The sequence below is a fragment of the Delphinapterus leucas genome, chromosome 4 (assembly GCF_059928025.1).
Source record: "Delphinapterus leucas isolate spDelLeu-1000000601 "Yukka" chromosome 4, BTC_Dleu_Yukka2, whole genome shotgun sequence".
In the NCBI taxonomy this organism is placed as follows: Eukaryota; Metazoa; Chordata; class Mammalia; order Artiodactyla; family Monodontidae; genus Delphinapterus; species Delphinapterus leucas.
In genome coordinates, this window is record NC_143132.1 from 136330664 (window position 1) to 136358115 (window position 27452).

General features: G+C 36.8%; 3 protein-coding genes across 11 annotated transcripts in view; 2 read left to right on the plus strand and 1 right to left on the minus strand.

Moving 5' to 3' along the window:
• NPHP3 (nephrocystin 3) overlaps positions 1-6262 on the plus strand; it is a 55412-nt gene extending 49150 nt beyond the window's left edge. The window contains exons 27-28 of one of the 3 annotated variants that reach the window (XM_022582505.2): positions 410-586; positions 993-6262. In XM_022582505.2, coding sequence (XP_022438213.2) covers positions 410-586; positions 993-1041 — 226 coding nt within the window. In that variant the 3' untranslated portion in view covers positions 1042-6262. Of the gene's footprint in view, positions 1-409 lie in introns of all 3 variants that reach the window. The other 2 variants (XM_089911143.1, XM_022582506.2) reach the window with 2 other exon arrangements.
• On the minus strand, positions 2780-26438 carry UBA5 (ubiquitin like modifier activating enzyme 5). Of its 5 annotated transcripts, XM_089911148.1 has the most exons (13): positions 25996-26438; positions 25670-25899; positions 19947-19992; positions 19354-19503; positions 15744-15853; positions 14811-14897; positions 14057-14141; positions 13170-13274; positions 12853-12980; positions 8725-8860; positions 7263-7338; positions 6784-6890; positions 2780-6262 (listed from the first exon to the last, which is right to left on the minus strand). In XM_089911148.1, the coding sequence occupies exons 1-13, from the start codon at positions 26116-26118 to the stop codon at positions 6179-6181; spliced, it is 1467 nt and encodes a 488-aa protein (XP_089767274.1). In that variant the 5' UTR covers positions 26119-26438; the 3' UTR covers positions 2780-6178. The 5 variants fall into 5 exon arrangements, with proteins under 5 accessions (XP_089767274.1, XP_089767272.1, XP_089767273.1 ...); XM_089911146.1 differs by having other exon boundaries at positions 25670-26438; XM_089911147.1 differs by having other exon boundaries at positions 19414-19503; positions 25670-26435.
• The window catches only part of ACAD11 (acyl-CoA dehydrogenase family member 11), an 89070-nt gene continuing 87769 nt past the window's right edge, over positions 26152-27452 (plus strand). For 2 of the 3 annotated variants that reach the window (XM_022582507.3, XM_022582508.3), the window contains exon 1: positions 26156-26772. In XM_022582507.3, the coding sequence (XP_022438215.2) occupies positions 26624-26772 (149 nt within the window). In that variant the 5' untranslated portion in view covers positions 26156-26623. Of the gene's footprint in view, positions 26773-27452 lie in introns of all 3 variants that reach the window. The other variant, XM_089911145.1, reaches the window with a different exon arrangement.

A 27452-nucleotide genomic window follows, 5' to 3' on the forward strand; every position in this document is an offset into this window, starting at 1 on the left:
AGGTGACATGATCTATTTTGTGAGGAGTGTGTCACGGCAAATAGAGAAGGACGGTTTACCTTTGCAGCTAACTGGCTCTAGGGTAATCTGGGCAATTTGCTCTCCTCAAAGCTGATTTACCATTAAGTACATGTTGATTTTTGCATTATGTTTATCTCAGGATGCTAACTTCCCTTAGCAGTTTCACTGCATCCATTACAACATAGTCTTAATGGTGCCCCTATGAGACACTTAACAGCACAAGACAGAAAGGAGAAGAGTTTGGGTATTCTGTTTTATTGGTCTGCCTGAATGAATGCACTGGAAAAAATGAGCAATTATTAACAACTTGTTTTTCTGTATCCTATAATATCATCTAAAATTGTTAAAAGGTTATAATCTCATTTTGAGAATTTTTTTTGTCTCAAAGCTATGAAGAAGGGGATTTCGAAAAAGCTGCTGAACTATACAGAAGGGCAATGGAAATAAAAGAAGCAGAAACGTCTCTTTTGGGTGGAAAAGCTCCTTCCCGACATTCATCAAGTGGAGATACGGTTAGCTTAAAAACAACCCATTCTCCTAATGTTTTCCTTCATCAAGGACAAAGGTAATAGCAGCAACTACAATTCATTGCAAATGCAACTTAGGATAAAATAATTAAGAAACATTTGGAACATTAGAGTTTAAAACTTATAAAAATAGTTTTTAAGAAAACTTATTTTTGTGTGATTTAACTAATATTTGTATGAAATTGTATTGGACTACATTGAAGTTTGAGTCATGATTGTTTTGATTTTAGTTCTTTAAAAGAATTAATTTTCCTATTGTGTGGGAACCAAGGATGTAGACACATTAGAATCCTAAGATGACATGAAGAGTTGATCGTGGAGAGTAGACTGGTCTCTGTTCTACAAGAGCTGGCAAAGCAGCCAAGACAAGCGGTTCAAGAATTCCGTGATTCTTCTCCTCTCTCAAATTACTTTAGCCTCATCATTCCTCATCTTGCTTTTCAGCAGCAGTCTGGCCCAGTTCTCTACCTCAAAGAAAAGTTTCAAGGAGTAAAGGGATAATGTTGACGGAAAGTATGAATTGTCTTCTGTAAATCGAACTAGTAATAGGAACCTCTGACTGCTACATTTTTTTTATTCTACCTTTTCATTCAGCAGATTGGGCCAAGCCCTCTGCTTTCCATGCTCTCTACACTGTATATTGTTTTTACTGTGTAGAATGTACCTGCACAATCTGAAGTCATTAATGCAGTAACAGGTCAAGCTCTTTGGCATTCTTTGACCTTTCCCAAAATATGGACATGACCTTCTTTCTTAAATGGCCTAAATCTATGTCTTCATTTATCTTGGACTCAAATTAGTTGGCCATTTTATACTGAAAATTAAATATTTTTATAGATTTTATAAATATTGCCAATTTGGGATAATGTTTTGTACCATTTATGTATTTATATATAAATAAAATCTTCAATTTTAATACTTGTAAGATTCCAACATGTATTAATTGTAAAGGTGAAAGATGTAATAACCATATTTCACTGTTTTAGAATAAAAGTGGAATTTAAAGTTTTTTTTCCCACTCCAGTGTATATTGGGTTGGCCAAAAGTTTCGTTCGTTTTTTTCCGTAAGATGGATCTAATAGCACTTAGTTGTCTTTAACTTCATTCGTGACAATGTTGTTTACATTGTATGTGACAGCTATCATATCAGTGTGCATTTTAAAAAAGATTTATCAAAATTGGTGAATTTTTGTATAGCCATTTTAATATTGAAGATGGAAGAAAAAAAGCAACATTTTCAGCACAATATGCTTTATTATTTCAAGAAAGGTAAAAACGCAACCAAAACGCAAAAAGGATTTGTGCAGTGTATGGAGAAGGTGCTGTGACTGTTTGAACGTGTCAAAGTAATTTGCGAAGTTTCATGCTGGAGATTTCTCGGTGGACTATGCTCCACGGTTGGGTAGACCAGTTGAAGTTGATAGGGATCAAATCGAGACATTAACTGAGAACAATCACATTATACCACGTGGGAGATAGCCGATATACTCAAAATATCCAAGTCAAGCGCTGAAAATCATTTGCACCAGCTTGGTTATGTTAATTGCTTTGATGTTTAGGTTCCACATAAGTTAAGTGAAAAAAACCTTCCTGACCGTATTTTCGCATGTGATTCTCTACTTAAACGTAATGAAAACGTTCCATTTTTAAAACAAATTGTGACAAGCGATGAAAAGTGGATACTGTACAATAATGTGGAATGGAAGAGATTGTGGGGCAAGTGAAATGAACCACCACCAACCAAACCAAAGGCCAATCTTCATCCAAAGGTGATGTTGTGTACATGGTGGGATTGGAAGGGAGTTCTCTATTATGAGCTCCTTCCAGAAAACCAAACAATTAATTCCAACAAGTACTGCTCCCAGTTAGACCAACTGAAAGCAGCACTCCATCAAAAGCGTCCAGAATTAGTCAACAGAAAACACATTATCTTCCATCAGAATAACGCAAGACTGCATGTTTCTTTGATGACCAGGCAAAAACTGTTATAGCTTGGCTGGGAAGTTCTGATTCACCCACCGTATTCGCCAGACGTTGCACCTTCGGATTTCCATTTATTTCAGTCTTTACAAAATTCTTGTAATGGAAAAAATTTCAATTCCCTGGAAGACTGTAGAAGGCACCTGGAATAGTTCTTTCCTCAAAAACATAAAAAGTTTTGGGAAGATGGAATTATGAAGTTGCCTGAAAAATGGCAGAAGGAAGTGGAACAAAAGGGTGAATACGTTCAATAAAGTTCTTGGTGAAAATGAAAAATGTGTCTTTTATTTATAATATAATAATACAAGAGGATTATATTTATATAATTAAGAAAAATGTTGAACATTACAAAAAAGACTAGAATGTTGTCAGTATTCACTGAGTAGTTTGCTCAACTTGAGCTTCAGTGACTCCGCAGGATTTTGGTTCATGTTCTCTTAGGCTTGGCTACTCAAGGTGGTCTGTGAACCAGGATCATCAGCGCCACATGGGAGCTAATTAATTCAGACAGCCTCTCCCCAGATTCATATGCACATATGTTTGAGAAACAGTGGTCTAATTCTAAGGCACTAGAGTGGTGACTTAAAAGAAATGAGGTAGGATCTTACAAAATGAGCGTCATTCTTCCCCCTTCTGGGAGAAATTCAAGAGGGAAAAAAGAAGATAAATATAACCATAACACATCTTTCTGGTTATGGCCAACTGTGAAAGGCACAAAGTAATTGAATTCACAAATATACCAGCTGTGAAAGGCACAAAGTAATTGAATTCAAATATACCAGACATTGATTTTAGAATTAATCTTTCAGAGTTTAAAATTTGATTATTTAGTGGTATAAGAAATTTAACACACTATAAGTAATATATTAAATTTAAATGCCTTAAACTTTAGGAAATAATCTGAGATTAATATTTTAGAAGAACCCTGAAAAAAGGAAAATATAGCAAAAGAATAATATGCATTTTTTTCTTTGTTCCTATAAAATTTGGACTTAAAAAATATACAAAAAATGAAAACTTATATTATTCAAAGTGACTTTATGGTAAGTTTGTTGGGGGATGATGACTACTTCAAAAGGTTTAAGTTTAAATATAATTTAAGACTATATTTTTTAAAAAGGACTATATTTTGGTCTAATTATACTATCAACTCAAATGTTTTCATGTAGAATGCCTACTTAAAAAGATAAAAATAGCTGAGACAGTCATTTCTTTGTATTTGAGGTACTCAAATAGGATAATTATGTGCACATTAATATACACCTTTCACAATGGAAAATGTAGCTTTCAGACATTTATAAATCGGAATTGGTAGGCTCCAAACTATGGTAGTTATAATTAATTTTCATTCATTAATACTTTACAGAAAGAAAAATATTAAAAAAACATGTGATGGGGTGGTCAAAGCTTCATTAATATTGTTAAATGTTTATTACCTTTTTGGGTTGGTCAGTGTGTTTATAGGTATTCAGGGAGTAATTTTACATAAAGAAACACATACTACATTACTTTTTTTTTTTTTTTTTTACTATTTACATAAAGCATTTGAGTAATACCACAAATTAACTTCCCACTAACAATTAACAAGGGATTAAAGTTGAACATATTGTTTTACTGTAATTTAAAGCCTTTGTGCTAAGGCAATTTTGGGAGTGTTTCCATCTTTCACACTAGAAACAATAGTGTTATAAATCTGGTCAAGCACTATGGGTTTATTTAGTAATGTAAAATCCAGTGATGATTAATTTTTCATAGCTGCCTACATATACAAGTTTTCATGGCATACAGATTGTCAAGAGAGCTCTCTAGGTTACAAAAGATACTTGTTACCAGATTTTTTCTGCTAAAATAATAACTTTAATGGAAGATATAAGACAAAAAAATTAGATAAGATTTGGTACAGTATAAGACACCAGCAGGGTACAGTGCCAAATTAAGAACAGATAAAAGGTCTTTAGAAGATAGCAGGTTCTAATATGTATATGTATAACTGTTTCAATTTGTGTACACCTGAAACTAACACATATTGTAAATCAACTATACTCCAATAAAAATTTTTTAAAAAAAGGATAGTAGATTCTAGCTATTTATCAAACTATATAAACTTATAAGTAAAAGCCTTACCAAATTAGTGTACCAGAGGTACCAAATTAGTATACCAAAGGAATGGGACTTAGAAAGACTGCGTTTCTTTTTTGAAATTCAAAGCATCTCTAGAAACTAGAAAAGTTATTTTATAGATGACTACACGAAAATTTTAAACAACAAATGACCTACTAAGGCAACGTAAATATGTTTCAAGGCTAGAAAAACTATCCCCATACTTTCCTGACATCACGCTAAACATAAGAATCGCAGTATGCTAAAATCTCAAAGCTAATATATTAAACATATTTGATATTTGGGGCTTTCTGAAATTATTTTTAGAATTTTACTTTACAAGTGGGAAATGCACTTTTAATTTTTTAATGACATTTTCCTCCTAGAGATAGAATTTAGACATTTATATCTTTTCAGAGCAAAAAAGTCATCAAAATAGGAGACTAGCATAGTACCAGCCTACAGATAATGGTTACACATGCATGTGTCTTTATTAGTCTCCAAACCATTAGGAATTTATTTCAAACAAGGTTCTCTAAGTCTTCATTATTTGTATGCAAAATCCAGTTTATCAAATTACGATTTAGTGGTCACGATCAGGGAAAATATACTCTTCCCTGTGAAGAAATACATGTCAGTCATTGCAGAGGCAATTTAGACCTCTTTTATTGTCTGTTAACGAGGACAAACCTTTGCCAATATCTAATTACCCACGGAATCAAATTTAAATAAAATAAAGTATTAGAAGGTAGCCCATATGATGGGTATAATTTAGATGATCTTAGCCTAAATTTATCTTTTGCTCAATAAAGCACACTGATTCAGATATATGTTCCACAGATGATATGCTTTTTCTTAATCAGTGCAGAAATATAATTTGTACATCCTGAAAATATCTTTATCTGTCTATCGATGAAGAAAGCTTCCTCTTATTTGCCTCTGTCTTGTTTTGAATATATAATTCAAAGGTTTACAAACTTTTCCAATGACTGTATTTCAGCTTGTGTTTCATCAGGAAACATTTGAAAGGATGTTTTTATTTTATAGGTTTACTATTTGAAATTCATTGTTGCTCAAGTTAGTAGTAGTGGGCAGTTTTCCTGTAAAGAGCAATTCCAAACACAATGAGTAGATGCCTGCTGGCTCTAATCAATAGGTTGTACCTCTTGTCCTTTCCCTATATTTGACCACACACTATTCTGTTGTCCATGGCCTCAGGCAAATCAAATTGGTCCTTTCTTCCCACCCCTCCCAAAAGGCCAAAACAGTTCAATGGCTGAGTTTTAAATAAGATTTATAACTGCCTTCAATAATCCTTTGAAGTTTTCTTACTAGAATGAAACATGAGTTTTAGGAGAGTTTCTGATTTAGTTGAAGGTGGGGGGGAGTAACAAGCAATAGTCACAGCATTTTTAAACAGTATAACAATTCAGTGAAGATTATACATCAACTGATGTTGCCCTAAGTTTTCTCAGTTTTAAATGATTTTCTTTTTAATTGCTAGGGAACAGGTTTAGACACAGGAAATAAAATACAGGCCAGTCCATTATTTACATGTTCTTCATCTTGGCCATGAGGTCTTCCAAGCTTTCACCAGAATCTTCCACTGTTACTTCAGGTACAGAATCTTCTTGCTATCCATAAATGAGGGAAACATGGTGAAAAAATAACCAGTTAAATAAAGTTCTTAATGCTTAGGAACATATAATCAGTAAGCCTTAACCATGTTCAACAAGTTTACAAAGTACAATTTCTTTAATAAATATGCCTTCTAATTTTTAGGATAGACAAGCAGTAATTTCAATGTTCTTGAGATCTCTACAGAAGTGGTATTTTTAAATGATATTGTGGCTAAAACTTATCAATATACCAAAAAAATGGTATTGTCATTTAATCAAAATCTGTTTCACTTGATCCACAAATGAGTGAGCAAAACGATTTTACATCTATGTTTTCAAACAGTTTAAACTGTGCTGTGCCTGTATTTCCATATTAACACTGAATAACTCTCTCTTTCACAAATCTTAATGCCTATAATGTAAAACACCTAAAATAGGAAATACTGCATTGGCATTATAAAATAGGTTGAAGATGAAAGAAAATAAATAGAAATTTTCTCTTATATTTACTTATGGTAAACAGATTTTAGATGTACCTTTTGCGGAACTGTATATGCCACTGTAATTCCTTCAGGTAAGTCAGGAATTGGACCTGAAGAATTTTTCAGTTCCTCTTCTGAAACCTCAGATACCAACTCAATACCTGTAAGGTTAAACTTGATCTTAAAACAGTTTTTAAGGAACTTAATGAGCAATAATCATTCAAAACTTGTATATCGGGCTTCCCTGGTGGCACAGTGGTTGGGAGTCTGCCTGCCGACGCAGGGGACGTGGGTTCGTGCCCCGGTGTGGGAGGATCCCACGTGCCGCGGAGTGTCTGGGCCCGTGAGACATGGCCGCTGAGCCTGCGCGTCCGGAGCCTGTGCTCCGCAGCGGGAGAGGCCACAACAGTGAGAGGCCCGCACACCACAAAAAAAAAAAAAAAAAAAAAAATTGTATATCTTAATTATAATCAGTTTCCCTCCCATAAAAGATTGTTTTATGCTGCCATTTCAATTTATGAAACAATTCTTACCCCACTCATTGTCGTCATGTATTATTTCTTCCTCTTCTTGAACAACCTCCTGTGTGGGCAGTGCTGCTACCTTTTTCTGTAGAAATCAAACAGTATCAGTGTTTTTACTCATTTTCAGTTCTCTGAAACATCAGTCAGAATTGATCAGAACCAAGGATTCAGATAGGCTTTTTTCTAAGGAAGACATACAGATAGTTAACAGACACATATCACTAATCATCAGGGAAATGCAAATCAAAACCAAAATGAGGTAACACCTGTCAGAATGACTATTATCAAAAAGACAACAAATAACAAGTGTTGGCGAGGATATGGAGAAAAGGGAAACCTTGTGCACTGTTACTGGGATTGTAAATTGTTGCAGCCACTAAACAGTATGGAGGTGCTTCAAAATATTAAAAATACAACTACCATATGATCCAGCAATTTCACTTCTGGGTATTTTTTTTTAAGAAAACAAAAACAGTAACTCAAAAGATATATGCAGGCTTCCCTGGTGGCGCAGTGGTTGAGAGTTCCCCTGCCGATGCGGGGGACACGGGTTCTTGCCCCGGTCTGGGACGATCCCACATGCCGCAGAGCGGCTAGGCCCGTGAGCCATGGCCACTGAGCCTGCGCATCCGGAGCCCCGCGTACCGCAAAAAACAAAAAAACAAAACAAAACAAAAAAAAGATATATGCACTCCAATGTTCACTGCAGCACTATTTACAACAGCCAAGACATGGAAGCAACCTAACGGTCCATCAACAGATAAATGGATAAAGAAAATGTGGTACATATATACAATGGAATATTATTCGGCCATAAAAAAGAATCTTTACTATTTGCGACAACATGGATGGAACTAGAAGTATTATGCTAAATGAAATAAGTCAGACAAATACCATATAATCTCACTTAAATGTGGGATCTAAAAACAAAACAAAATGAAAAGAGACTCACAGATACAGAAAACAAAGGATGTTGCCATAGGGGAGGTGGGGAGTGAAACAGGTGAAGGGGATAAAGAGGTATAAACCTATAATTATATAATAAATAAGTCATGGATAAAATTTACAGCATAAGGAATATGGTCAATAATATTGTAATAACTTTGTATGGGGACTGATGATAACTGGACTTATCATGGTGCTTATTTCATAATGTATGCAAATGTCAAATCACTATGTGGTACACCTGAAACTAACATAATATTGTATCAATACATCAAGTATATTTTAGTTTAAAAAAATTAAAATTAAAACAAAATTTTTTTAATGAATTCAGACAGTTTTATCTTACCAAAAGCAAGAAAGGACTTTGAACAGAATTTTCATGTTAAAGTATGGTGAATAAATTAAACCTTTAAAAATCCAGAATCCATTTACCTTGTATTCCAAATCTAAATAATTTTTTCTTCTTTTTTAAGTTATTGTCCTATGCAATATGATCTCTCATGCATTGTGACACATTGACATATACCTTATATTCTTCCTGTTGCTTCCTACAATTTCTGTCATCACACTGAGGATTTGGCTTCATGGACATAGTAGGGAAAAAATCCTGCATTGCATTGTATCCAAGGTAAAAACTAACAGTACCAAAATTTAACAGAAACCTAGAAAAACAAATCAAAGTAGACTTAACTAAAGAAATAAAACCATAAAAGTATTAGAAAAAAAGTAACTGACTTTTTAAAAAATGACTTTAAAGAAGGTAATGATTTTTGTAACAAGCAACCCAGCAAACAAATTTCTTATCTTGTTTACAGGGCCTGGCTTATAGTAGATTTTGTTGAATGAATGCAGTGAAGAAAGGCTACTCCATTTCATCAACCATAGAATGCACTATTATTTTTTGAACATGTAATAAAGATAAAATGCTGCCAATTAAACTATGACATGTCAACAACTTTAAGAAGCATATTAATTTCACAGAAGTTATGTGGCAGAAGTGTATCTTAAAAATCTCTGAGATATGGTACTAAATCTAATTTTTTAAAGTTTTTTATATATAACTTGCTGCAAAGTTTACAATCTTAAATTTGTATTAAATCTCAATAAAATGTTACAAAAGTATTCACCCATGTAATATTCACTACCAGATCAAAATATAGTTGGCACTCAGTATCTATGGGAGATTGGTTCCAGAACACCCCCCACCCACAGGATACTAAAATTAAGCCCCTTATATAAAGTGGTATAGTATTTGCATATAAACTGTGCACATCCTCCCATATATTTTAAATAATCTCTAGATTACTTATAATACCTAATACAATGTAAATGCTATGTAAATAGTTGTAAATACAATGCAGATGCTATATAAATAGTTGGAAGCTTGTGGCAAATTCAAGTTTTGCTTTTGGAACTTTCCGGAATTTTTTTTTTTTAATATTTTCGATCCACAGTTGGTTGAATCCACAAATGCAGAACCCAAGGAAATGGTGGGCAGACTGTATAGTGCATTTCCAGTATGCCATAAAGCTCCCTGTGCTCCCTTCCAGTCAAATCTGATTCCTTTTAGAAGCTTATAGAAAAGCTGAAAAATCATGTACAAAAGATAAAAAACAAAAGGAAAAAATCTGCGAATGCATGTTCTTAATATACAACAAGGAAAGACAAAAAAACTGAGCAAAGGATGTGAGAAGACAATTCACAGAAAAATATAAGTGCTCGACCCTTTTCACAACTGGAAATTAAAATGAGATACCCATTTTTCACCTATCAAATTGACAAAGATAAAAGAGTTTGATGACTCTAACACCACATACAAAACTAAACTCAAAATGGATTAAAGACCTAAATGTAAAACTGGGTACTATAAAACTCCTAGAGAAAAACATAAGCAGAACACTCTTTGACATAAATCACAGAAATATTTTTTTGGATCTGTCTCCTAGAGTGATGGAAATAAAAACAAAAATAAACAAATGGGACCTAATTAAACTTAAAAGCTTTTGCACAGTGAAGGAAACCATAAAAAAAATTAAAAAACAACCTACGGACTGGGAGAAAATATTTGCAAACAATGCTACCAACAAGGGATTAATTTCCAAATATACAAACAGCTCATATAGCTCAATATCAAAAAAACAAACAACCCAATCAAAAAATGGGCAGAAGACCTAAACAGACATTTCTCCAAAGAAGACATGCAGATGGCCAATAGGCACATGAAAAAATGCTCAACATCATTAATCATTAGAGAAATGCAAATCAAAACCACAATAAGGTATCACGTCACACTGGTCAGAATGGCCTTCATCAAAAAGTCTACAAATAATAAATGGTGGAGAGGGTGTGGAGAAAAAGGACCCCTCCTACACTGTTGGTGAGAATGTATATTGGTGCAGCCACTATGCAGAACAGAAGTTCTTTAAAAAACTAATAACAGAGTTATCATATGATGCAGCAATCCCACTCCTGGGCATCTATCCAGAGAAAACTCTAATTCAAAAAGATACATGCACCCCAGTGTTCACAGCAGCACTATTTACAATAGCCAAGACATGGAAGCAACCTTGTCCATCAACAGATGAATGGATAAAGATGTGGTATATATATACAATGGAATATTACTCAGCCATAAAAAAGAATGAAATAATGCCATTTGCAGCAACATGGATGGACCTAGAGATTATCAGACTAAGTGAAGTAAGTCAGACAGAGAAAGACAAATATCATATGATATCACTTATATGTGGAATCTAAAAAATTGATACAAATGAACTTATTTACAAAACATAAACAGACTCAGACATAGAAAACAAAGGGGATAGTGGGAGGGGGGCGAGGAGGGAGGAGGATAAGTTAGGAGTTTGGGATATACACACTACTGTATATAAAATAGGTTAACAACAAGGACCTAATGTATAGCACAGGGAACTATACTCAGTTTCTTGTAATAACCTATAATGGAAAAGAATCTGAAAAAGAATATATATCACTTTGCTGTACACCTGAAACTAACACAACACTGTAAATTAACTATACTTCAAAAAAAAAAAGTTTGATGATACCCAATGTTACCAAAGATGTGGACAAACCAGGTACTCCCACACTGTCATGGAAATGTACCATCCTTTTGAAGGAGAAGTTTAGTAATATCTGTCAAAGTAAGTATTGCATAAACTTAGAAATTCAAATTCCACTTCTAAAAATTCACACTGTACAAAAATCTACTCTACAAAGATATATGCAAGATGCTTTTTGCAGCACTGTTAATAATAGCAAAAGAATCTGTAAGTAGCCTAAATGTCCATCAATAGAGGGTTGGCTAGATATGACACATTGGTAAGAGAATACTTTGTAGCCATGATTTTTTTTTCCCTTCTTCATAACATACTGTAAAATGTTGTGTTTAGATTAAGACCTACTGAAATTTGACAGGCTATTTGTCTCATCTGAAACAGCCCCAGACAGTTGCCTTGAGAGTTCTTATGTATTCTGGTATTTCTTTGCTGATGGCTGATAAATGATATTAGAGTGCCTCCCTGTAACATGTTGCAATTTGGGTTTTTTTGGTTTTTTTTTTTTTTTGCGGTACACGGGCCTCTCACCGCCGCGGCCTCTCCCGTTGTGGAGCACAGGCTCTGGACGCGCAGGCCCAGCGGCCACGGCCCACGGGCCCAGCCGCTCCGCGGCACGTGGGATCCTCCCGGACCGGGGCACAAACCCGTGTCCCCTGCATCGGCAGGCGGACCCTCAACCACTGTGCCACCAGGGAAGCCCTGCAATTTGTTCTTATTATATTGGATGCTTAAGAAACATAACTAAGCTTATTAACATTGTAAAGTGAGGGAAAAAAATGGCCTGAGTTAAGGCACAACTAAAGCAGTTCTGCTTTTCATAAAGTATGAGTTGGTTCAAAAACTCTATGACAGGGCTTCCCTGGTGGCGCAGTGATTGAGAGTCTGCCTGCTGATGCAGGGGACACAGGTTCGTGCCCTGGTCCGGGAAGATCCCACGTGCCGCGGAGCAGCTGGGCCCGTGAGCCATGGCCGCTGAGCCTGTGCGTCCAGAGCCTGTGCTTCGCAACGGGAGAGGCCACAACAGTGAGAGGCCCGCGTACCGCAAAAAAACAAAACAAAACAAAAAAAACCCTCTATGACATTAATTTTAGCTTCAAAGAAACGTTTGTCTTTATTAGTTATAGTTTAGATGGTGCAGTTGCTGGGTATCTGTTTACGGATAGCAGAGATATAACCCTAGTTAATGTTTAATCACATTCATATTATTTTTAGAAATGTTAAACCAAGATAGTGGAAGCGAGTGTGTTTATGGGTCTTCACCCTTTGGCCAGATGTGCAGAAATTTAAATCATTTGGTTAATGCTTCATAAATAAATATACAAGTACCACTGTACCATTGAACAAGAACTATGCCAAATGGAGAGTAACACAAATATATGTGTGTTGATATATGTAATATTAATTAATATATATTTAAATTAAATATAAAGTATACACATATTATACATAAAATTTTTAAATATGTGTATTTAAAACTAAATTAAAAGAACAAATTAAATACTTAGCTAGTCATTCCAATATTTGAAATGTTTGTCAAAAGCAAACAAGACTATTCAGAAAAATTATCCTTCACTCACTTTAACACATTTTGTACCAAGATCCCAGCAACCACTCCCATAGTGGTAGGAAGACTGGCTGCACAAACACCTTCTCGTTTCAGAGTCTTCTCATCAATATTTGCAGCAACTACAAGCGGTGGAGCACACTACATGAAAAAGAATAAAAGAAAATATATTTCAAAAGAAAGGGAAAAAAGTATAAGTTATTCCAAATAATATTCCATCAAATTCATTCAAAGTTTGGTCTTTTCTTCGAATTGTAAACATTTTCAATGCCCCTAGGAACTCCAGTACTTAACAGTGAAAAATAATAACCCAAAATGAATCACGCATACCGCAAAACAAGCAGATTCTCCAGGAATTATGAGCTGTATATGCCCTGAAACTGCATTTTCACTGACCCCAGACTCCATCCATGTTTGTCCAAGCTCATTACAAGCCTTAATAGAAATAGGTGAAAACACAAGAAAGAACATAAAAAAGCAAGAAGTAATTTACCATAAATTCTTTTCATGAAAAACTGGAGTTTAACTAAATGAATTACAAAGAGTTTTTAAAAATTAATTTTCAGAAACAAAGAAGAAAGTTGTAAATAATGGAATTCCTTAGCAATCGCCACTCTCCTTAAAAAAGAAACTGATAGCATTCAGGTAAGCAGTCAATATAAATATCTAATTAAACTGAACCATAGTTTATTGGATTTCTTATTAGATTAATGTAAAACTTCATTTTTCTAAAATAATTTCAGCAACAAAAAAATGCAAAATGTCATTTGCAAAGTTGAAAACACAGTAATTCAAAAGAAAAAGAATTCAGTTTTAGTTTTGAGAAATCATGTGTGTAGGCAATTTATACACATTTATACATTTACTTAAAATAAATCAACAAAAGTAAAAACCAATGCCGACCAAGAATAAGACAGTATTATAAGATATTCATTCATTTTAAAAATTGTACATCAGAATTATCTGCTGTTTTAGTTTGCTCTATTGGCATAAGAGAGAGTAGGATACTGAAATATATGCCACACCAACAAGGGTAGATAGGTCACATTAGAATAAATTTCAAAAACAGGATGAGAGAACATTAAAAACAAACAAAACACATTATCAAAGGGTTTAAATGCAGAACTATTTTCAGAATGCGGAATATATACTGACAGAATATACAGGAAAATAGATAAATCCATGAATATAACACATTATACAATAGGAATACTCACTGTATTTATTGTCATTCGAGCTTCAAAATTGTCCACACAGCTAAGAACTAGGTCAACAGGTTTTCCTTCTTCTAATCCACCATTACTAGGCATAGAAAATAAATTTTATTTGAAAAAAATCAGGACACAAAATACACTCTAATTAGACTTTATTTGTTCAGTCAATACATTTAGTCTTTCAGTAAATGTTTGAGTATAATTATAACATAGCATTTAATATTAAAGACCCAGTATACATTGAGTATTCACTATTACGAACATAATATCAATGATATTACAGTATTTCTTATACAAGATGTAAAAGGGTGCGAAAAATATAAAATCTGTTCACAAAAGTTACCATTTCCCTATCAGCTTTCACAGACTTTTACTCATGTTTCACTACAAATGTAAATGTAATAAAGTTAACTGAATACAATCGAATATTTCAATGGTATTAGTCTGCAGAAAACCACTTTCAGATAGAAGTATAATCTATAACACAGAACTCATAATTGAGGCCCCTTGTTATATCATAATAACAGGTTTTTTTAGATTTGTTTTTATTTTGTTGTTACTATAGTTTTTTGGACAATATGTGTTTTTTACTGAGCTCCCAATACATAAAAATTACACAAAAAATTTTAAAACTATTTTAAAAACAAAATATATATCAACATACCAACTCAGTGAATTAATTAATCATTGACAGATTTTCTAATAATACTTAAAATGAGCTGGACATTGTGCAAAATATTCATAAATAAAATTTTACCTTATTCTATTCATGAAATGTTCAAAGTTTTCTACTGTGGTTATATTGTAGTTGTGTACTTCAAAAAGAACATCAGGATTAATGTTCCTAAGAGGGAAAAACGGAATGATTATAAAAACTACTAGTAAAACAGTAAGAGAAAGCAAGATAAAGAACTAAAAGAGCTAAAAATCATTTAACAGATGTTAGAGAAATGGCATTCAAGCCACTCAAAGAAAATCCAAAGTCCTCTTCTACCTCTTTTGTCCCACTTCAAGGACCAGGTTCAAAACACGTAGACTGTCAGAAGGATTACAAAAATATTCCCACAATCTATGTGTTGGGAATTAAACCTTTATTACCTCTGTTAGCTACAGTTCAGCCTGACAGAAGAGGTTCTTTGTTTCTTATCCAATTCAGTGCAAATATGTTTAGGACCACAAAGAAACGTCCTAGAGTAAGGGTTGGCAAAGTCTGGCTCTTGGGCCAAATCTGACTACCACCCTGCCACCTTTTTTTTTTTGTAAGTTCTGCAAGCTAAGAATAGTTTCTACATTTTTAAATGGTTGCAAGAAAACAAAAAAGTCAAAAGAAGAACAATATTTCATGATGTGAAATTTTATATGAAATTTAAATTTCAGAGTCCATAAATAAAGTTTTTATTGGAGCAGTCGTGCTCATTCACTTTTACTGATATATTGCCTACAGCTACTACAACTGCATAGTTGAGCAGTTTTGACAGAAACCATATGGCTCTCAAAGCATAAAATATTTACTCTCAAAAAAGAGGCTGCCAACCCAGATCAAAGAGGTAAGAAAATTCTTTTTGTATAAGTGAAACCTGCATTTTTATAAAGGAGAATACAGGTGCATTTATATGTTAGTTTAACTCATACTAAATACACACAGGAAGATTTCACCAATTTCACTGCCTTCAACTGGTATTCCATTTACCTCAAAGTATGTTCTGCTGCTTGAACTTTACTTAATCCTGCTTGATGAGGCTGGAAGAAAAGTCTATTCATATTGGCCAGTTCCACCTTGTCATAGTCAAAGAGTAGCAACTAAAATGAAAATAGTGGTATTCTGATGAAAAACGTACCAAAAAACAAACTAAAAATAACAAACTAGTCAGCTTTCCACCTGAGGGGTTTAACTGTTTGACAGTAATAATACTAACTAATTCTGAAATACTAGGTGCCATATATTAACTCATTTAGTGACCATACAATATATAGGTACTCTTATCCTCGTTTTAGAAATAAGACAACTAGGGTACATGCCCAAAAGCCACTCAGCTAATATGTAGTAAAAATGAGATTCAAATTCAGGCATTCTCAATCCAGCATCTGTACCCTAAACACAACACTGTACTGCCTCTCTAAATGATTAGCTCAAAAATTAATGTTCATTCCATTTCATTGTAATTTTTACAAACTGCGCCAAAATCCTACTTCATTCCAATGTTTGGCTAAAAACCAAGAACCCATTAGATAAATGAAATTTTTAAATAAGATAAAAACAAATGCTGTAACTTAAAACCATAGTATAACACAATTCCTTTCATGAATAAGGCACTATATATACTCATGCCACGGCTAAAACATTATTCCAAACAGAATTATTAACCAATCAGTTAATTGTTGTTTCCTGCTATATATTTAGGCATGACAGCATTTGTCAAACACACTCACACAACTTTAAAATGGCCAAAAGGTCCATTTCCTATCAGTAAGAACAGGTTGAACCCAAGTATATCCACAGTCCCTTTTTTTTTTAATTATCTAAAATTAAATTTTTACTGGATGAGACTAAGAGTAGATTAGACATTGCAGGGGAAAAAGAGGATCAATGAACTTGAAAGCAGAGCAATGCAATTTATCTACAGTGATGGAAAAAAGAACCAAAAAAAACAAGAAACAAAAAACTGAGCCTCTAGACCTTTGGAATAATTCAAAGCAGTGTAAAAATGATATACAGTTCCCGAAGTTCCTTCTTTATCTAAAATTCTGTGACTTTGTAATATAATTCTCAGCACCCTAAATCTAAAAATAAAAACAAAAATGGGATTTTCTTCTTCTCAATACAGAAACTAAAAAGTTTACCCAGCCCATAAAAACAACACGTAGGTAACTCTCAGTATTTTGCTAGAAAAGATATCACTTATACTCTCTATGAAACTTTCTAACCCTACCTAGAGTCTCCAAAATTTGGTTTACTTAATCTCAAGTCAACAATATTTATTAGGTCAGGCCAAGTTTTAAATTTGAGTTTCGGCCTCATAGCTGGTTTATGAGTAAGTTGTAGGAAATCCTATATTTGGGGACAGGAGGTGTGAGTAGTAACCGTGTCACTAATTAGATCTGCTTCTGGGTAAGTCACTTTCACTGTTTAGGACTGTATTCTCATCTGTAAAATAACGCAGTTGATCTAGATCTGGTGATTCAGTGTGCCCCAGGAATACCAGAACTTTCAGGGATAAGAAGTGGGCTCTGGATCTCCAATCCTCCACTTCCCTACTCAACCCCATGAAACAGCTTCTTGTTTCTCTGTTTTACATATTGAATAAAGAGTTCTGAAACTTACCTATGTAGATCCTTAGCTTACAAACTTGAGTTTACACTGGAACCACTGTATTTAAAAAATACAAATGTGTAGGTCTCAACCCCAGAGGTTCTGATTAACCTATTATGTGGTACAGTCCGAACCTAAGAATTTTTTTAAACATAAAAGGTGATTCTAATTACAGAAATATTTGCTAACTGTTCTAGACCCTTGCTACTCAAAATGGGGCCTGGGATAACCCCGTCAGCATCACCTGAAGCTTGTTAGAAATACTGGAGTACTTCCACAACTTTAATATGCCTACGAATCACCTCGAGTTCTTGTTAAAATATAGATTCTGATTCAGCATGTCTTGGGTGGGGCCTAGGAATCTTCATTTATAACAAGCTCCCAGGTGATGCTGTTCTTAAAGCATGGTCCCCGGAACAACATCATCAGAACCACCTGGGAACTTGTTAGAAATGCACATTCTTAGGTCCACCTGAAACCTATAGAATCAAAACCACTGGGGTAGAGTCCGGCAATCTGTTTTAATAAGCCTTCCAAGTGATTCTAGTGCACACTCAAACCTGCGACCAGCAAATCTCCATGATTTCTACCACCCTTGATCAATCAGCCAAGGCATATACGTCAGGTATAAGCAATTATTGGCTAGCTTTTATAAACTTCTTGAAAGGCTTTAAAATGTTAAACATTTTTAGTATTTTGGTGTTGTCTTTTCTATATTGATAAATAAGTGCCAACTTTGAAACCACTTCCTTTTAAGAATTTGGGGCATGGAGTGGACCGACATATTAAAAAGCATTGATAAAGCAAACATTTTTCCACAAAGTTTAGCAAAATGATATACAATTGTGGAAAACTTATGTATTCAACCACTATCTATCTAACATCATGGACTCTGGCTTTACAAATCTAAGATTGGTAGGCTGATTTCTGGTACAAAGTTAACTTCTCCTTCCTACCCAATCAAATCAATTTTAGAAAATAGTATGGGACTTCCCTGGCAGTCCAGTGGTTAGGACTCAGCACTTTCACTGCCATGGCCCTCGGTGTTCAATCCCTGGTCGGGGAACTAAGATCCTGCAAGCCACACGGTACAGCCAAAAAAAAAAATTTTAGAAAAAAGTAAAAAAAAAAAAAGAAATGTATGGGCTAAAAAAAATCTGGAGCATTCACCATTTCAAATTCAAGAGTAAGAAAGGTACATGCTTTCTAGTTTGTCTTGTATAAAAACTGTGTTTAAAAAATTTTTGGATGTTTCAGTGTTTCACTACACACTTTATCAATTTAACAGCCTTCTTCCTAAACTTGTATGTCTAAAACACTTAAATCCCAACAGAAAAGTTCCTGAACAAAATCAGATAGTCCTTGTTTAATTAGTAATAATATTAGCTTCCTTTTGGGTGGGTTTATGTCTTAACCCCACCCACTGGGGTAGAAAAAACAACCTGAATAAATACACCACAAATCATGGACCTAGAGTCTGTCATACAGAGTGAAGTAAGAAAGAGAAAAACAAATATCGTATATTAACGCATATATGTGGCATCTAGAAAAATGGTACAGATGAACCTATTTGCAGGGCAGGAATAGAGACACAGACATAGAGGACATGCGGACGCCGCAGGGGGGGTTAGGGAGGTGGGATGAATAGGGAGATTGGGATTGACCTATATACACTACCATGTGGAAAACTGCTAGTAGGAACCTGCTGTATAGCACTGGGAGCTCAGCTTGGTGCTCTGTGGTGATCTAGATGGGTGGGATGCGGCGGGATGGGGGGGGAAGGGGGTGGGAGGGAGGTGCAAGAGGGAGGGGATATATGTATACATATACTGATTCACTTCGATGACACCAGAAACTAAAACAACATTGTAAAGCAACTATACCCCAATTTAAAAAACAAAAAAACCCGGGATAGAAAAAAAATTAAATAAATAAATACACCACAAATCAATAAGCCATTAGTAAGGAGAAAAGAAATTCTAATTTGTACCTGATTTACTCCAGAAGAGATTGGGTTCCCTAAATGATAGACAAAGAGAGATGTTTTTACCTTACCAATGCCACATCTTGTCAGCATTTCAGCAGTCACACTGCCAACTCCACCAACACCTACTATTGCTACAGCAAAGGTACGGATTTTCTGTAAAATGCAAAATTATATATGTATTGGTTAATATTCTTCATCGGGGCTTCCCTGGTGGCACAGTGGTTAAGAATCTGCCTGCCAATGCAGGGGACACGGGTTCGAGCCCTGGTCCGAGCACATGCCGTGGAGCAACTAAGCCCATGCGCCACAACTACTGAGCCTGCGCTCTAGAGCCCACGAGCCACAACTACTGAAGCCCGCACACCTAGAGCCCGTGCTCTGCAACAAGAGAAGCCACCGCAGTGAGAAGCCTGCACACCGCAACAAAGAGTAGCCCCAGCTCGCCGCAACTAGAGAAAGCCTGCGCGCAGCATCAAAGACCCAATGCAGCCAAAAATAAATAAATAAATAAACAATAATGCTTCATCGGAAATGTCATCGAAAGTTATTTTCACTTACTGAAATCATCTTCAAAAACTTGAAAGGGTTTATCTTACCTCATAGTCACTTACAATTCCCATTCGTTTCAATGCCATCAGGCGGCTTAAAACAAAGGAAAGAAATATTTTAAGGCTTACAATCTTTTAATTAATAGTGATATAGGTAAACATACATCATCACAGAAAATAAACTGTGAGAGAAGAAACAGTGAGTGTGAGAGAGAGAGAAATCTTACAGCTAATTTTTACCAGATGAAACTAAATTACTTCAGCACTGATGCCTGAATACCCTCCCTCCAAGATGTAGCCTGTGCAACAAGATTTTTTAAAAGTTCCTCATACATTCCAATGTGCAGTCAAGATTGAGACCTATTGACTCAAATGTTGTTTCCAGAGAATGGGTCAAAGTGAAATTTCAACATTTTCCCATGCTTATTAGTATATGTAAATATTTAATGTTTAACTCAAATTTAATGTTTAATGTTTAACATCAGAATAATCTCATGGCTGGAATTCTATTCACTTGTTGCCTCTGCCCACAATGGATAATGTCTACTTTCAGTAAGCGCCTCTTATACCAAGGACTCTAAGAGGTATTTACCTAGTTACTGCTAGTCTGTTATCTTCTTCAGTATTTTAGGGTTTTTTTTAAATACATATACTTTAAAACTATACATATATACATACAATCCCCATTAGTTTACACTTTAAGAGTCAAATAGTTCTATTAGGCTTGTTAGGAAACTCAGCAGTGTTCTGGCCTGCACCCCCATTTTCCTCTCCTCACTCATTTTTAACTCTGTTACCAGGATATCTCTAAGTAACATGCTAACATTGTTATTTCTTGATTTTCAGGTTTAGGTACTATCTGAAGATTTCACTCTTTATCATTAAACACAAATATTTCCCATCTCACCAGCCTCTTGATATTGTTATATGGTCATTTTGGTTAGATGTTAATACTGTTCACAACTGGACAATGTAGTATATTAGAATTTACCCTTTCCTGTATGATCCCCACCCTTGAAGTTAATAATTGTGCTTGTTCTTATGTTTACTTTTCTATGTATTTTCACAAATTCAACCCAGTTGTCTAAAATTCCTCTAGATACAGTCATATACATGAGGTGTTCTAGCAATTTCTTCTTAAAGATATACTAGAATCTTCTGACATGTCCCCATGTGCACATTTACTGCACATACAGCTCCCATCCTGCATTCTCCCTTCATCATATTACAAATTCTCTTCAATTCTTCATCCTGTATTAATCTCCTGCTTCTGGTACCTTAGAGCTCAATGGTTCTAAAGTGTGGCCTATGGATCAGTGGCCTATGGAATTTGCTAGAAATATCATTTCTTGAGTCCCCACCCTATAATCACCAAGCGAATCAAACTTTGGATGTGGGGCCTAAACAATCTGTGTTTGAACAAGCTCCCCAAGTAATTGTGATGCACACTAAAGTTTGAGAGCCTCTGCTGTAGATTATTTCTTAATTTATTCTCTTGCTATGGTTGGAAGAACATCTTCTCATAGCTTTGTAAAGGGTGCAAGGAAGGTAAATTTTGAGAACATGTATGTCTGAAAATGTTATTTACCAAACGTCTTAAAAATGTTTTATCAAAATTCTATTTTTAGAAATGTATTATAAAAATGACAAATTGAAGGGTACATAATTGTCGAAAGCTACACCTACACACACACACACACACACACACACACACACACAGTTGACAGTTTAACTTGGTATAGAATTCTATGTTAGAAACATTTTCCTTCAAAATTTCTAAGGTGTCTTCTAGCTTCTGAAATCTCATGATGTCCCTTAGAGTGAATCTATTCTCATCAATTGTGCTGAGTACTTGTTGGACTCTTTCAAATAGGAAACATGTTTTTTCAGTTCTGGGAAATTTCCTTGAATAATGTGATGATGTCCTTGTTTGGTTGGTTTGTTTTTCCTGGACTTTCTGAAACTTCTATTATTTGGAAGTCAGACCTCTTGGACTAGTCCTCTACTCTTAATTTCTTTCTCCTATTGTCCACCATTTTAGTTTTCTGCTCTGTTCTCTGGATTTCTTTCAACATTATTTTCCAAATCTTCTATTGAGATTTTCACTTTTGTTATCATTCTCCATTTGCAAGAATTCTTTTCAATTATCTGAATGATTTCTTTTTGTAGTAACTTGTCCTGTTTCATTTATATAACATCTTTCCTTTCTGAAGATACTAATAATAATATTTGGGTTGTGTTCCCCTTACATAGTCTATTCAAATAACTAATTTTATTTTCCTTCTTTCACATTACGAGCTTCTCTCATCCTTTATTCTGCTCATATTTAAGAGCCAGACACTAATAAAGGCAAGGATGTGGGCATTGCTTGTTTGACTTTGGGCTTCACTGTAGGGTGATCAGTTGAGAAACCCACAATGTCAGTGTCTTTCAGTCTCTCTTCTTGGTGCTCTCAGATTCCCCAGAGAAGAATCTTTCAATTTCCAGCCTGAAAAGTCTTTATGCCTGTAAGTTTGGGGGTGTTAAATGGAAGAACAAGGTTGGGAGTCCTAGCATTCAGTATGTAAACATTTAGTTAATCCCCTTTCTTCAGGTATGAAGGCTTGCTTTAATTATTAATATAAATCCTCTATTTTACTCTCCAATGAGTAAATCTCTAGTCTTCTCTCCTGATAGAGAAGAGGCATTTGCCCAGCTCCCCAAAGTGAAGTAGTGAACCTGGGTTGTTTCTTCAACAGATTTTCAGCCATATCTTTCTTAGCCCTACCTTAAGCCCTTCTAGAAATACGATGCCTATTCTTGAGCTTTTGGGGAATTCTGTGGTATAAACTGGGTTGCAGCCTTTAGAGTCAATTTCTTTGGATCCTTTAAATCAGTTATCAGTCATCCATCCCTTTTCTAGATTCTAAAACTGTCTAACTATAATCTTTTAAGTACAGGGACTCACCCATCCCCCAATTACTTATAGAAACCCTCTTTTTTCAGTGGGGGTTTATTCCTTTTTAAAAACTCCTTTACTTTCATTTTAGTGGGATTGGGTAGACAGTGATAATATATGCCTGTGATCAATCTGCCATCTTTACCTTGATGCTCTCTTTAATCTTTATATATAATGCTGATAAGAATGCAACCTCCTTTTATGAATGGGGGGAAAGATTCAGGTTAATTAACTTGCCCAAGATTAGCTAAATGGCAAACAATTATTCAGAGCTGGGTTTTTGAGCCAGTATTTAAAACCAGGTTTTCTAATTTCAAAGCCTCTCCTCACCTCTTCATTTAGTCAACATGCTTCTGATTATATTACATACCACACAATTTTACAGTTACTTGTGTTGATCATTATTCTACAACCAGTGAATCTCCCAAACCAAAGCAAAAGGTCTTTGAGGGTCAGGGGCTTTATATTATATTTCTATTGTATCACTTGATGCAATTAAAATGATGTAAGAGACCTACAAATCCCTCTCCTATATTTTTTCTGATAACCATGTATCAATACTTTATCATATTTCTTACCACTCATATTGCAATCCCATGTTTACTTTTCTATTTATCTCACACTCATCTGGTAACCTCTGGAGGGAAATGACCATGTCTACTTTGTATTCCCAGTGTCTATGCATAATAATAAGTGGTAGATAACATTATCCAGCTGGAGATGAAAAGGTGCTCACTAAATATTTGCTGAATGAACAACAATTCAAAAACTTAAGGCTGACCTTTATCAAATTTCCATGTACTAGTGCAGAGCTTTGGGTGACAACTGCCATCTCCTAAGTAGCAGTTTTAATAAAGACAAATGGTGCAAATAATATAGAAAATACTAAATGTTTAAATTTGAGTTCTGAATGTTAGGTTTGTGGTCATTACAATGTCAAGGAATTATCTCACATTAAAATGATATCTGAAAGATGATTCTAAGTATATGATCGGACTTCCCTAGTGATGCAGTGGTTAAGAATCCGCCTGCCAATGCAGGGGACATGGGTTCGAGCCCTGGTCTGGGAAGATCCCACATGCCACAGAGCAACTAAGCCCGTGCACCACAACTACTGAGCCTGAGCTCTAGAGCCCGCGAGCCACAACTACTGAGGCCCACGTGCCACAACTACTGAAGCCCACACACCTACAGCTTGTGCTCCACAACAAGAGAAGCCATCACAGCAGTAAGAAGCCCATGCACTGCAATGAAGAGTAGTCCCCACTCAAATAGAGAAAGCCCGCGCACAGCAACAAAGACCCAACGCAGCCATAAATAAATAAACAAATTTATTTTAAAAAATAAATATATGATCCACATTCCTTTGCTTTTCTTGGAGGGAATATTTCAAAATTTTCATTTATAAAATTGAAAAATGTTTAAGAATGCCAAATGGAATAGTTCCCACTCATTCTAATTAGAGATGTCAATTCATGCTTATTCAACCTCTAAAAATTTTGGATGGTTAACCCCTCATATCTCAAAACTAAAAGAAAAAAAAATTTTTTTTTAACATAGTAAGATAGGGCTTCCCTGGTGGCGCAGTGGTTGAGAGTCTGCCTGCCGATGCAGGGGACACAGGTTCATGCCCCGGTCCAGGAGGATCCCACATGCCACGCAGCAGCTGGGCCCGTGAGCCATGGCCGCTGAGCCTGCGTGTCTGGAGCCTGTGCTCCGCAACGGGACAGGCCACAACAGTGAGAGGCCCGCGTACCGAAAAAAAAAAAAAAAGTAGTAATATAAATGAGAGAAAAGCAAGAATCTGGCATGATTTCACTTAATTTGAGTTAAAATGAACTCTTTTGTAATTATGGAACAATTATAATTTTGGTCAGGTTTTTATATTACAAATAAAATTGTAATTAACATCTTTGTGCCTAAATACTGGTCTGCATTTTAGATTGTAAAAAAAAAAAAAACATGCACCCTAAGACTTCCACTGAGGCTTTATATGTCATAAATAAAACCCTTCTTTAAAATCCAAACTCTCCTGCTCTTTGAAGAGAAAGAGCAACAATAATATCTTTCCTGTTTCACCTACTCTAAAACTATCCAGTTTTTAGCCACACTACTTAATGGCTTATTTATTTTTACTGGGGAGACAGTTCCATGTGAACTTTGGAGTAAGACAAACCTAATGCCAGTCCAGGCCTTTTTAGCTACTGTTAGCTCTATGACCTGCGGCGGGTCACAGCAGCTCTCTAAGCCTCATTTTTCTCACTTATAAAATGGGGATAAAATAATAGTAGCAATCTCCTAGGGTTGTGGTGAAGAGGGAAAGTGACAGTGCACGTCCGCTGAATTAACAAATCTTAGGAAAAGAAGAAAGGAGAGGAGCAGACAGGCCTGGGGAAGTCCAATGGTTTTAGAGCTAATCCAGCTCTCTCCACCATGCCCCCAATTTAAGAAACACTGAGAAGACTTTATGAAGCTCCCAAGTTTATGCTTAGCGGGTTTTACATCTGGTGTCTTCTGAAAGTTTTTACTCTCAGTTTTACGCAGAGCGAGGAAGACTAATAGAAGCAGGGGCGGTAGTTAACTGAATACGTGTCCTCAGCAAGCACAGGAGCAGCACCATATGGCTGATTCAGTTGGTTTTTTAAAAAAAAGGAAGAACACGTTTCACCAGTACTAAGATTTGGTCTTGCCCGTTTGGGAACAGGACCCCAGAACAAGAAAAGGGAGGTGCGAGACCGTGTGAGCTGGACAGCAGCGGGGAGCGCCTCACTCCTGACCACCTGAAGACGGTGACCTCGCCCCTCTCCCCACCCCGACCCGCCACGCAGGTCACCTGTAGGGGTTGGAATCCACCACCTCGGGGCTCATCTTTTCGATGCGGGCCCGACCGCCTCCTCCATCGCCGCCCCCCAGGGCCCGGCGACTTCTCTCCTGGGCCAGTTCCCGCTCCAGCTCCTCGACCCGCTGCTGCAGCCGCTCCACAGACTGGGCCATGGCTGGGACCCCGGCCGCCAGCGCTCCCAGCCCCGGCCGTCGACGTCGCCGCCGCCCCACGCTGTTGGCCTGCTGGGCCCGCGAGGGGTATGTGAGGAGGCACCTTGCGGCGGCCTTCCTAGCCCACAACCCTGAGGAAGCCCTCCCAGCGCCTCCCGGACTGACCGTCTCCGCCGCTCCCGCGGGCCTCTCAGCGCGCCGCTTCCGGTGCGTTGCAGTCATCGTTCCCCCTCCAGGAAAAACCAGCCCTTTCAGTTTCCCTCTTCGCCGAAGCAGGGCCCGGGTCATCAGTGTCCAGAGCCGGCGGCCTGCGTTGTTGCCTTTCCAACCGGGCGGCCAGGAGAATCCCCAGGATCTTTTATTCCTGGGCTCGAGGTCCTGACGGGCCCTTTTCTGAACCGGACCCTATAGGTCTTCCGCCTGCCGGTGCATTAAATTTGGAGGCGGAGGAGGCTTCGGCGTTCATGTTTATTCGTAGTGACTAAAGTGGTTTTGCTTTCTTTAGAATTGAGGCCTCCAACTCTGAGGCTGACTGAAACTTTTAAATCCAAACACACGAGGCCCTTCTGGCATTTCCTGACACAGCCCAAGTCCTGGGTCAGTGCTGCCCAGCGGCGGCACCTGGGTGGGGGGTGGGGGTGGAGGTGTGATTGGCTGGAGCCGCGGGGCCGCCTCCGCGCGGGCGTCTCGGACTAGCCCCAGGCTGTGGAGCGGCGCTCCCGCGCCAGAGGTATCCGAGCCGAGGAGACTTGTGGTTTCTCTGACTCTGTGGTCTGAGGCGGCAGCACTGATCATGGAGACCGGTGCCTCCCGCGAGCCCGAGACGGCCGAAGTGCTGCCCCAGCACAAGTTCGACTGCAGGTCTCTGGAGGCCTACCTACACCAGCACTTGCCCGGCTTTGGGGCCGAGCCCGAGGCCAAGCTCACCGTTGCCCAATACAGGTATCGACGCCAGCCTTCTCCGCCAGCAAAAACAGATCTGTGCCTTGTGTTTTTCTTCCTCTGGCCTTGGTGTGTTCCCAGTTTCCCCCATCCTGTTTCTTTTTCCGCAATGACGCACTCTGCATTACATTGTGAGTATTTCCAATTCAAGGGCAGTGATGGAAGCACGATAACATTCACGATTCCAGCTACAAGAAGGAATCTTTGTTAACAACTATGTTCATTGAGGCAATTAAGGTTGGAAGGTCTGTGGGATATAAAGAGGCCTTCGTTCAATGTTTGTCCTATAACCTTTTTTTCTGAGAAGCGGATGTAATTCCGTTCACATTGGCATACTCTTGGAGGCTGAGTTAATGGTACCAGTTGGGGGGGTCCGAATTCTTATCCTAGATCTTCCATTTAACAAATCATAGCACCACTTTGGGCTTTAGTTCTTTCTGAAGTAGGGGTATAGAACTGGATGACCGTTCTGAGAGCACTGTTCCCCATCGTGAATCTGGCTCTAGTCTGATCTTGTATAATAGAAAATAATTTTCAAATAGACTTTATTCTAAAGATAGTATTTTGATAAACAGAGCTACAGAAGCAGTCCTGGCTTCCAGAAAACTAGACGTGCCACTTAGTGACTGGGAATTTAAATACTATGGTACATGAACTCACTGAGAACTAGTTTCATAATC